This window comes from Capra hircus, chromosome 22 (assembly GCF_001704415.2).
Source record: "Capra hircus breed San Clemente chromosome 22, ASM170441v1, whole genome shotgun sequence".
Lineage (NCBI taxonomy): Eukaryota > Metazoa > Chordata > Mammalia > Artiodactyla > Bovidae > Capra > Capra hircus.
The window spans coordinates 21063434-21076153 of record NC_030829.1 but is presented as its reverse complement, the minus strand read 5'-3'; the positions used below and the strand labels follow the sequence as shown (position 1 = coordinate 21076153).

General features: G+C 40.1%; 1 protein-coding gene across 1 annotated transcript in view; it reads left to right on the top strand.

The window, feature by feature from the left end:
- ARL8B (ADP ribosylation factor like GTPase 8B) overlaps positions 1-11544 on the top strand; it is a 51946-nt gene extending 40402 nt beyond the window's left edge. The window contains exons 4-7 of the mRNA XM_018038233.1: positions 272-365; positions 3795-3862; positions 4157-4227; positions 9271-11544. Of these exons, the coding sequence (XP_017893722.1) occupies positions 272-365; positions 3795-3862; positions 4157-4227; positions 9271-9320 (283 nt within the window). The 3' untranslated portion in view covers positions 9321-11544. The remainder of the gene's footprint in view (positions 1-271; positions 366-3794; positions 3863-4156; positions 4228-9270) is intronic.

The following is a 12720-nucleotide window of genomic DNA, read 5'->3' as shown; positions in this document are numbered from 1 at the left end:
GGTTATATTCCATTATGGGTTATTGAAAGATAATGGGTATAATTTCCTGTGCTATATAATATATCCTTGAAGCTTATCTAATTCTGTATATAGTAGTTTGTATCTGTAGGACAGTCTGTTAAAAAGTATTTTCGGGTGACAGCCTTTCAAAATCTAGGACTTAATTTTGATCAACAGTTTCAGTAGTATAAATTAAGAAAATTAAAAGTTTGTTCATTGTGATCATCAAAGAATATGGTGGAGGCATTTTGAGATCACTTTTTTTTTTAAGTTACATGATAGATGCTGCAGATCGTGAAAAGATAGAAGCCTCTCGAAATGAACTACATAATCTTCTAGATAAACCGCAGTTACAAGGAATTCCAGTAAGTATGGTTAATTTCACATTATATGATTATAATATTTGTAGTTATATTATTAAAAGTTTAATTATGCATTTTTGTTAATTATGTTTGAAATTAGTAGAGTGTCTTATTTGTTTTAAAGTCTGGACAGCTTATATTTACTGAGTATCCATCATATGCTGGGCATTGTGCTATTTAGTCATTTCTTAAGCTGTTTAGTGAACTGTATGTAGTAGAAGCAGTGCTTAGTCCTGGGGAAATAGTAGTGAACAGAAGTAGATAGAAACATGCTTCCTGCCATTATGGGGTTTATGGTTTAATAGGAAGCTAGGTAGATGATACGAAAATGGCTTGAATAATGCAGCTCTGATAAGTGCTATGAAGGAGAGATTTGATATACTTTGAGAGAAGAAGGAAAGATTCCCCAAGAAGTGCTACTTGAGCTGAGATGTGAGGGATGTGTAGGCATGTGAGGGATGTGACAGTTGGAGGAAAACAGAGTTGCAGGCAGAGGCTCTTAGGCAGGAGGAAGTGGGATTTGCGAGGAGGCTGGTGTCTCTAGAGCACTGAGCAGAGTGGGCCGGTAGAGCATTGTGAGCCTGTGATAGCAAGGGTACTTCAGGAGGCTGTGCTGGGTGGGACTGGGTATTTTAAATGCTCAGGCTTATCTAAATCATTCTTGTTTCAGTTTAAAAATGGATTGTACGGGGACTATTCCCAGGTGGCGCTAGTGGTAAAGAACCCACCTGCCAGTGCAGAAGACGTAGGAGACACGCGGGTTCGATCCCTGGGTTGAGAAGATCCCCTGGAGGAGGGCATGGCTACCCACTCCAGTATCCTTGCCTGGAGAATCCCTTGGACAGAGGAGCTTGGCGGACTACAGTCCATGGAGTGGAAAAGAGTCAGGCACAACTGAAGCAGCTTAGCATAAGGAGGACAGTTTTAGGAAGCTATTGAAACAGTTTTCAAGTTCAAGACAGTTTTGAACTTGTCTTGGCAAAATAGAGTACCATGGATTGGGGTGGTCATAGACAAGGTTGTGAGAAGGAAATAGATGTGGAGGCTATTTAGGAAGACAGTCCACCAGACTTAGCAGGGAAGATAAACAGGGTAATTCCTAGTTCCTGGCTAATATGGTTAGATGGAAGGTGGTGCCATTTGTTGAGTGAAAGAATGCTGGAAAAGGCCCAGGCTTTACCCTTATGACAAGGTCATGAGGGTCAGATCTCTGAAGTATGTTATCTCAGTTAATCACAGTGTACTGAGGTTGATGGTGTGATTCCTCCTGGTAACAGTTGTTATTTGCACAGGATCACATGGCGACCAGTGTATTACACAGCCAGGTTTTGAATCTGTTTATTTCTGACTTCAAGGCCTATCCTTTTTCTTCTATATTAACTAGTTCTGCATGTCGTTGTTCAGTTGCCTAGTCATGTCCGACTCTTTGTGACCCCATGGACTGCAGCATGCCAGGCCTCTTTGTCCCTCACCATCTCCTGAAGTTTGCTCAAATTCATGTTCTTTGCATTGGTGATGCCATCCAGCCATCTCATCCTCTGACACCCTCTTTTCCTTCTGCCCTAATCTTTCCCAGCATCAGGGACTTTTCCAGTGAGTCAGCTGTTTGCATCAGATGACCAAAATATTGCATACCATAAGTTAAAAAAGAAAAAAATCTTGTTCCCCATGAGAGTTCTTAGTAGCAAACAGTAGAAAGCTGTTTAAGTAGAGAGGAATTCATTGAAACAATATTGGGTAGTTTACAGAGTCTTGAGAAGGCTTCCCATAACCGGTGTTGAGAAAACATACTGGGACAGCCGAGCAGCTGCTAGGACCACATCCAGATTGACATCATACAGTAAGTCTGGTGACCCCACGCAGTTTGTGAACACCAGACACAATTGCTCCAGTTGGAAGGTCATTTAGTTGATGCTCCTTCTGTAGCAGAATGGGTTCAATATTCCTGCTTTCTTGTAAAACTGGCTCTGCATTCAGAGTTTTGGTTCGTAGATTATATGTCCATTCTCTAGCAGAAAAGAAGGCTGGAAAAGAAATTATCTACAGGAGCAAGTAGCTTTATTGGGAGGCAGAGTCATAAGGTGGAAGATTTCTTTGTTTTTTTTTTTTTTTGAAAGACTTCTTAAATGTAGGAAGAGGACTAAGGTGCCAGGCAATCCCAAAACTGAGAACTGATCACAAGTGACCGGGATGTATTTTTTTTTTAAACTCACATAGATCCAAGTTGAGAACCTGGGGTGACTTAGTAAGACTAGTGAAAGTGTTAGTCACTCAGTCCTGTCTGATTCTTTGTGACCACATGAACTGTAGCCGTGAGGCTCCTCTGTCCACAGGATTCTCCAAACCAGAATACTGGAGTGGGTTACCATTCCCTTCTCCAGTGGATCTTCCCACCACAGGGATCAAAACCTGGTACTTGCATTGCAGATGGATTCTTTACCTTCTGAGCTGCCAGAGTTTGGAAAGGGGTAAGAATGGGAGAATAGAGGACAGGCTGCCCAAGGGTGCTGAGATTTGGCTTTTGGCTCTCTGACCCCTATGATTTCAGCATTCTTTCGAGAGCTCTTGGTGCTCCTTGCACTCTGCATCTTTTCTTGGCTCTTTCTTCTTTGTGAGAATAAGAGTCTAGGGCCTGTGAGTAGAATCAGTCACAGTGTCTGGAGTTGAGGGTGGGGGTGGGACTTGTATTCAAGTGAAAGACATAGGTTTGACACGTGTTTGACGAGGTGACAGGTAGCATGGTGTGCACTTTCTTAGGCTTGGTCAAAGATACAAGTTCTCGGAGAACATTGACTCAGAGTAAGGATGTTATCAAATACATTATGTGTACTCATAGTTTTTGCTTTTTGTAAGGCAGAAAGGAGATACCTGGGAAAGACAGAATGGTTTTGGGATGCCCCTCTCCACTTTGCTCTTTTTGCAAAGCACATCTAGAAATCACAGGACACGTTTGTTCTCAGAGTTGATGGCTGCTGTATTAATCCTGATTCCCAAACTTACCCACTGTCTTAATATGTATACATGATATTTTATAGGATGGATATAGAATTTTAAAGTCTTATTTACATGTTACCTGTTAGATTAATGCCTAACAGGTAACAGTGGTTGAAAATCATGCCTCCACCCTTGGCAGTTAAGATCATATTCATATTTTGGTAAAGATTTGTTAAGAAATAACAGGATGCATACCATAGACTTAGAATATGTTAAATAGAAGTTGGTAGCCACATATTGAATTAGACATCTGCGTGGCATTAATAGAAGTTAGAGTAAATGCTTATTTGAATTATGAAGTGAATGAGATAGGCCACTGGTCATGTAAATATGCTTTTAATACTATGGTAACCTCCTAATTTTACTGTGAACACATGTGAATATGCTTCTGTGACATTTTCTTACATAAAATTTACTCGGTGACTTTTCTTTTTAAAGGTGCTAGTACTTGGAAACAAGAGAGATCTTCCTAATGCCTTGGATGAGAAACAGCTAATTGAAAAAATGTATGTCTTAAGAATGAATGATGGGTTTTTTTAAAAAAACTGGTTCTATTTTGCCCACAAAATATACTATTTTTTGGTTTTGTTTAGCTTTGCTCCATTATTTAGTAGTGATCATAGCCCTGTTTTGGGGTAGATAAACTTGACATACTAGAGAAGTAACCTGTAAAATTTTATTAGTAATAACAATTTCTTCAGTATAAGAATTTAAAAGAACAAGTAATATTGAGCATAGAGTGATAAGATGACAATTGTTTTAAAAGCCCAGACTTACTTTCCTAATTCTGCTTCTTACAGGAATCTGTCTGCTATTCAGGATAGAGAAATTTGCTGCTATTCAATTTCTTGCAAAGAAAAGGATAATATAGGTAAGAAATGACTGATATTTGTGGAGAAGTTGATATCAATAGAAGGGATGTCTCATTCTTTTTACTGTTTATTACCTTTATTTCTGTTTACTTGATTTCTCCTATAAGGTACTATTGCTTTTGCCTCAGGAAAAAGAGTAGACATTATACCTTTCAGCAACAAATACAGTATCCTGAATCTGCTCTGTGCTATTTAAAGAAGTAAATGCAATAAAGACATGAGATTAATTGTCTAACTGTGCTTTATAACAGAATGATGTTCTTGAAATAAGACTTAACAGAAGTTGGTTTACAGGCACTATAAGGATTTTTTATTTATCAAACCAGTATATTACTGCAGTATGTTAGCACTCGCATATAAGCCAAAAATAACCCTTTACCTACTTAATGTTCTGTATTAATTTCCTAGGACTGCAAAGTACCACAAACGGGGTGGCTTAGAAACAGCAGAAATTCATTCTCTCAGGTTGAGGAGGGTAGAAGTTTGGTATCAGTGTCAGCAGGGCTGTGCTCTCTCTGATGGCTCTAGGGGAGGATCTTTCCCTGCCTTTTCCTGGCGTGGGGCTGCCAGCAGTCTTTGGCTCTCCTTGATTGTAGCTTTGTATCTCCACCCTCTTCCTCTGGCTTCAACATGGCTTTCTCCTCTGCGTGTATGTCTGAGGGTCTATTTTCTCTTCTTACAAGGACACGTTACTGGACTAGGGCCAGCCCTAATCCAGAATTACCTCATCCTATGTCTGCAAAGACCCAATTTCCAAATAAATTCTGAGGTTCCAGGTAGATGTGAATTTTTAGTGGTCACCATTCGATCCAGTACAGTATCCGTAAAGAATAAATATGTCTGACTCAACTTCAGTCTGTTAATTTGGTGAGGGATTATTTAATTCAAGTATATTGGCATGGAGACAATTAGAAAAAGAAAAGAAAGAGAAATGTTTGACAAGATGAAAGGCTTTTCAGTGTTAGCTGCTCAAGTGAAAAGACCAGTAACAGTGCAATAAAAAATACTCCCTAGTAAAAGATAACTTTGTGACAAAAGCTTCTGAAGCCGTCTTGTCTGACATGACAGACTCCACTGAAGTCTGAAAGGAGAGTTTGATCCGTGTGCCTTGAAGCAGATGGGTAGGAACCTAGGGATTTTCATGGCTCCTTCACTTCTCCCAGTTGGTGGTCACTGGTGAAAAATTTTCTCTCAGTGAGTCACTATAGAAAAAGAGGCTCTCCATCAGGGCTGCGTAGTGGCTAGAAATAGCGTGGGCTTTGGCGTAAGGCAGCCTCAGCGTGGAACACCTGGTCCTAAGTTACTTTCTCATTGGCCTTGGACAGAGCACTTAAACTCCTAGATTTCTGCGTTGTACTCATCTGTAAAATGGGGATGGTGGCAGCAACTTCAAAACTCTCTTACAAGAGTAAGTAAAAAAATGAATTGCAGTGTTTAGCTTGTGGGGGACCTCACAGGAGTATATTTGTTTTCTCTTGCTGCTGTCAGTCAGAAGCCTGTCACTGACCTCACTGAGCTAAAGTCTAGGACTAACATTACAGGCGCGCTCCTTCTGGAGGCTGTAGAGGGGAGAATCTGTTTCTTGGCCCTTTTCCGCCAGTGCCTGCTCTCTTGGCTCATGGCTCCTTCCCCATCTTCAAATTCTCTCTCGCTCACCATTCTTCCATAGACAATTCATCAATTAAAAAAGTATACCAGAATACAATGTAATAAATCAGTAGTGCCAAAACAGTGTATTTAAAAAGGTTTTTTGACACTTTTTCTTTAGCCTTTGTGCAATATGTATTGTTTCTTACTGTACTTAACTTTTTTTCCCAGTCATTTCCAGTCTGTATCTCAGCTCCTGCCCTTTTCCCCTCAGACCTGCTCTAATTCGCTTATAGTACTGATGGTGTTTCTCACTGATTCTGAGTTTCCTTTAAAGACCACCCAGAGCAGTCTGAGCCCACTACATTGCTGATGGACACAAACTCTCCTCTGTTAATTAGATAGAATAAGTGACTTGTTATTTTGGGATCATCTAGCTCATTTGAGAACAGACTATTCCAGCACTTAGGGTTACTTCAACTTTATTTAAAATGTTTTTCCTATGTTGAGGGGAACTCTTGTTAAGTTTTAAGCTGTGCCCCCAAGAGACCATTTACTTACACAGCAGAGGTTTTCACAGAGGGATTATTTTTCTCCCAGAGACATTTGGCATTTTTTCCCCCTGGAAACTCTTTCAGTTGTCTTATGAGGAGAATGATGCTGGCATCTAGTGGGTGGAGACCATAGTGGTCTTAAACATCCTATCGCCTCCAGAGCTGAGAATGGTTCAGCCTAAAATGTTAGTAGTGGCAAGATTGAGAGACCCTGTTCTATACTAACCATGATTTTTAGTACATTGTACGCTTCTGTAAATCCATTACTCCCTTAAAACCCTTATTTTCTGCTGTGACAAACTAGTCAGATACTTTGCTCATTTATGAAGGAAATGCAGGAGAACTGGTGAGACCTTCTTAATGCTCTTTAAGCCCAATCTTCACAGTTTACTTCAGAGCTCCATGGTCACCAGGTTTGTGATCGTAGAAGTCCTGGTTCACTTCATATTATTATCAAGCTCAAGGAAATGGATCCACTGTTAACTAGATTCAAAATTAGTTTGTAAAGCCTGTTTATTTGGAGCAAGAAGTGCAACAGTCAAGTCAAGCTTCTTGAGTAAAAAATCTCAGAATACTCCCTTTAATTTCAGCTTTTGTAATATATTTTAGTACCAAATTTACGAATTTTCTAAATTGCTCCCTAAAGTATTCATTGCACATGGGTTGGGTTGTATGTTATATTTGCAGGTTTCTAATGGGAGCATGAGGTCTCTTAGTTTAATTAGTAATATGTCCTCAAACTATGCATGAAGTGAAGTTGCTCAGTCGTGTCTGATTCTTTGTGACCCCATGGACTGTAGCCTACCAGGCTCCTCCCTCCATGGGATTCTCCAGGCAAGAGTACTGGAGTGGGTTGCCATTTCCTTCTCCAGGGGATCTTCCCGACCCAGGGATTGAACCCAGGTCTCCCGCATTGCAGGCAGATGCTTTAACCTCTGAGCCACCAGGGAAGCCCTACGCATAGGGTAGATTATTTCAGGGAAGATGGTCTTTTTGAAGATGGTTGATACTTGTGGCCTTTTTTATCATAGGGGTAACTACTGTTTCATCTGAATATCTTACTTCCTGCCTTTTAGTCTGGTCTTAAGGATTCATCTGTCTTTAGGGTATGACTTAAGTCCAGTGTCCATAGGTTGGTTGGTTTGCTTTTACCGTGTGTTTCTTAAATACTTAAACCTAGTCATTTCACTTTCAAATTTCCCTTTGCCTCCTTTCAGTCGTAGTGATTGTGGCTTTGCTCATATTACACACTGCTGTCCTCCTTTTGAAGTGCAAATGACCTGCTTCAACATTGTTTCCCCAGCTCTGAACAGGTTGTGTCTGTTCACATCTCAGCTCTAGGCTCTTCTTTATATACAGTGTTTGGCTTACAGTTTCTGTAATGAATGTTAGCTGGAAAATTGGGAGGTTGAACATTCTCCAGGCTTGGAGAAGAGAGTGCTGCTTTTAGTAGGTGCTCACGTATCCTTTATTCGGGTAACACATTTTAAAGAACTCAAGGGATAGTAATTCAGTGTTTTGATTTAGCTGCCTTCTTCTGTCAAAAGTGCTTTTCCTGGCTATTCTCAGCCACTGTAGCTTCAGTTGCCACCTCCACAGTGGTATCTCCATTTCTTCCTCAGATCTGTATAGCTGAAACTACCTGCTGAACGTCTCCATTTGTTAACCTTCTGTACCTCAAACCTGATGTGCTCACTGCCGAATTCTTAGTTTTTTTCTTTTCCACATCTCTTCTTCCTTTAGCCACTGGGTTAGTCAGCAGCTGCGTGATAAACACACACTTATTCAGGTGAAGAGATTCTTTCTCACCCACTGCATTTGGTTAGTCCTATTAGTTCTGTATTTTAAATATGCTTCCCATTTTATTCCTCTGTTCTTAAAACACCCGATTTGGTTCAGGCCTTCGTCCCTCTGCTGTTTGTGTTGTGAATGATCAGTCTCTATACCGGCAGCCCTCCCAGGTGCCCTCCTCCATTGCCATCGTTGAACTTGCTACAGTGAACTTACAGTTTACAATAAACAGTATAGCTTCCCTGCTTAAAATTCTCCAATGACTTCCTATTGATTTGAGAATAAAATCCCAACTTCCGAGCCTCTTAGAATGGCACATAAGGGTATCTGGCTCTCTCTAGGCCTGTGGTGCTCAACTGAAGACAGCTGTGCTCCACAGGGGCTGTTTGGAGTTCCCTGGAGACATGACTTGTTTTCACAGCTGAGGGTGGGAGTGGTAATAATGGCATCCTGTGGTCAGGGTTATAGATGTTGCAAAATATTCTACTATACACAGGAAAGACTCTCCCCTCCACCTTCCTACCAAAGAATATCCAGCCCCCAATGTCAGGGTGAGCTTGAGAACCCCTGCTCTAGCCTCAGCAGTGAGCGGCATCCCTTCCCCATCCCTGCACTTTAGCCACCTCTTATCACTTGTAATCCATACAGAGCTCAACACAGTTTCCTGCCTTTGTTGATTCTTTTGCGCTTTCTTGTGCCTGGAATTCTGTGAGGGCCATCCTCCAAACCCAAATGATACTTGGAAAGTAGAGAGGGGTTCCCCCATCTCTTTGCCTTCCTGGGACTTCACATACAATACCTGATCTCACAGGCAATCATTAAACTTTTGAATGAATAAAGAAAGGCACATGCTGTTCTGTACACAATTTAACTTTTAAATTGGAGACTGTTCAGTTCCTCGTGTTTCCAGATTAACCTCTCAAAGGTCAGGTCATGAAGAAGAGTAGTACAGATACAGATATCTATGTATTACAGTAGTAGAGAGGCAGAAAAGAAGAGGGCAGGCCTGACGTATGCTTTGAAATAGCCGCGTTTTGAATATTATCTCTGATATCTCGTTTCTTCACTTTGATGTCTTAACATCTTCACTTTTTTTCCTTCCATCTTTAGATATCACACTTCAGTGGCTTATTCAACATTCAAAATCTAGAAGAAGCTGAAGCATCTCCTGAAGTCTTCCAGTCCTTCCTGGCTCTAATCCTAGAATTATTGTCCGTTCCTCTGAAGTACTTCCCAGAATACGGTCCTTCCTAAACCCAAGAAATTGCCTTTTTCAGAGTTTATTTCTCATGTGCATTGCTGAAGATGTATATCCCTAATCCTTCATAAAGAATCAGCTAGAGTTGTCATGATAAAGTCAACACACACAAAAAGACTTCTTATACATACTTGTCTTTAACAGTGTGTAGAGCTTTTTTTTTTTTAAACAAAACAAAACACACTTTGACCATCTTAAATCAAGAAAAATTGCATACTTCTGTTCTGGTCTTTCTGGGCCAGGTTTTTCTATTGGTTTTCGGTAAATGTCTATCTATGATATTTCATTATAGAGTCCAGTAGCTTAATACTGATACTGACTTGATACAGCATGAAGTTTCTAGTGCCACACACAGTATTTAGCAAACCTTTAGCCTGACTCATGTGGGATAGAAACATAATGTTTATATATCTCACAAATGCATGTGAAATGTATAATTACACCTTAGGAATTTTAAAAAATGGTCTGCCAAGAGTGAGCAGAGGCACCAGATCAATGTTGTTATTGGTTCTTTACACTGGGAAGATCTTAGGCAATGAATTTTAAACACATTCTGCTCTGTGAGAATTCTTTATCTCCAGAAAGCAGTTGGAGGTACAGGAGGAACTGAGGCATACTGTTTTGTATCTGTCCAGATCATTACTTCTATATTTTTTCTCCTTTTTTCTTTCCTGGTTCAACACACTTTTTTAAGGGGTTGGGAACTGAAGATTTTCTCAAAAGCTTTCATGAATTTAGAGCATTCCAGCCAATATAATAAAACGTGTTAAGAATGTCAGACTGTTCACACACCTGTTTGTTCTTTCTCTGTCCAGTTATTAAACCAGTGTTGCTGCATGACACTCTAATTCTTGACTTTTTATATCCAGTCGTAAAGTTGACTTTCAGCACAATAGATACTTAGAGACAAAAAGTCTTATTTTTCTCTCTTACCGATACAAGCTTTGGCACTGTTTTGTCTGGTGCCATTGGACATCCTGATTATTGTGACAACTCTAGACCTGCCTGCTTTCTCTGATGTAATCATGCCCAGTGTCTGCAGGTTGTTGAATAATCACACAGAGAGCGGAGGAACCAATGCTGTCTGTTGTTCGCTTCTGTGCTACGGAGATGTGTACAGACTTCCATGAACATGTTTTGTAGCTTAGTGATCTCCATACACATAAAGGGACATATGAAAACTGGATCACTTGTGAATCGTTACTTACATAGCCCACTGTAGTAGCTCAAAGTCTGTGGTACACCTGCTTATGTGTTGCCTCACACTGTGTGTGATTCTGTTTCTTTTGTTAAGCAGCACTCATGTAGACAGTGCATTTCCAAACGTGTTGAGCACTCAAAGTGCAGTCAACTGTTAAGTTCTTTTAATGATACCAGTTTTAATTTATAGACTGCCATGGCCTTAAAAATATTCTGTACAAAAATATTCTGCACCGTGTTGCACAGACACTACTTGCTTTCCTCCACTCACATTTTTATAAGTAGAACCTCAGCTTTTAAAATTCTGTTCTTACTCTTTGATGCATGTTGCATACTTCCCTGATGGGACGGATGGTTCTGTAAACAAAGGGATATGTAAACTTGCTACTGTATATCAACGCCATTAATGGTCACTGTGAACCATTACAAAGAATGTGGCAACTTGCTTGTGCCTAAAAGGAGGAACCAGAACTAGAATGTGTGACTTTGCGGGGACCGCATAGGTTCGTTTAATTGACCTACAGCTAAACCGTAATGTGTTTGTGTGTCTCTTCATTGCTTCCAGCATTTCAAGACAGCCAGACACTACTACCAACATTTTCCTGTGCATTAACTTCTGCATGTGAAACCTAACAGTTATCGAACTTTGTAAATACGTGAATTTTTTTAATTTAGGTGGATGCATTTTTTTGTCTGTTTACTGCTCTTCTCAGCTTTATTCAATAAACTTGCATTTTGAGGGTTGTATTGACAGTTTGAACTTAAAATATGTATCATAATGGAAGGTGCTGACACATTGGAAAGGAGTTGGAAAGATACCATGAACACAGTCTATAGACCATGTGCTAGAAGGAAATAAGCTCAGCTTTCAAAGAAGTGGGTCTGTGGGCCAGTTAAAATTGAAATAAGCACTTGAATATTCATAGGACTGACACTGCGATTTGTGGGGTGGGATGGAGGCAATGATATTACCTGTAATGGGCTTCCCTCGTGGCTCAGTGGTAAAGAATCCACTCCCAATGTGGAGACTTAGGTTTAATCCCTAAGTCAAGAAGATCTTGTAAACCGTCATAATACACCAAATTTAGGACTTTTTGAAAATAAGTGGCAAGAGCTAGTTAAGCATTTTGTAATCCAGTTTTTAAAATCATAACAAAACTATTAATAAACTGAAATTGCAAGACATGTCTCCTTACTGACTTCAGTTCCAGAATGAAAAGATTTAAAGTATCAAACATGGTGGTTTTCCCAAAGAGGCACACTTCTAAAGTAAAACATTTGATCTGTTTTGTTTAGTATGTTATCTTTCACACTGTGAACGTGAACATTTATTCCATCAAAGCTATTGGGGAAATGATTTTCTGTATTTTTTCAGAGGAGTTCAACTTGGCTTTTCTTCCATATCCACATTGTCACTCTGTACAACCATACAGTGTTGGTCAGTGACGTGTGTGTTTTTACATTTCTAGGATAGAAGTAACTGGGTATCAGGTTTAAGTTTTTTATTGAATTGGTGGAGCCGTATAGTCAAGCTATCAATTTGGTCCTCAGCAGCTTCCTACTAAAGTGGTATTTTAAAGGAGGAGTGTTTTAGGAGCAGGGTGGGGAGAGGATATAAATTTAGCTTACTTTGCCCTCAGTTCTAAGTCTGTATTTACTTTCAAAAGTTGAGACTTCTAAAATTAGTCCCTTTGATTTTGTCAAGTAAATGGGATGAATTGGACTGTGTCTGCTTTTGTGTTTGTTGTTTTTGACTAAGGAACTAATTGCCTTGTGTATTCTCCTGTAGGATCCAGTTACACTGAAATGTTGCTTTGGTATTATAATTCAGCCTTTTCAGGGACTGGAGGATTGAGAACTGGAGCATTAATTCTACTGTAGCTGGAACCATAGCTGTAACATCCAGTTGGCTGAATGTGTGTGCACGTGTGCTAAGTCGCTTCGGTTGTGTTAGCCTATACTGTAGCCCACCAGGCTCCTCTGTCCCTGGGATTCTCCACGCAAGAATACTGCAGTGGGTTGTCTTGCCCTCCTCCAGGGGATCTTCTGGATCCAGAAGATCCACATCTGTGGGGTCTACCTGCATTGGCAGGTGGGTTCTT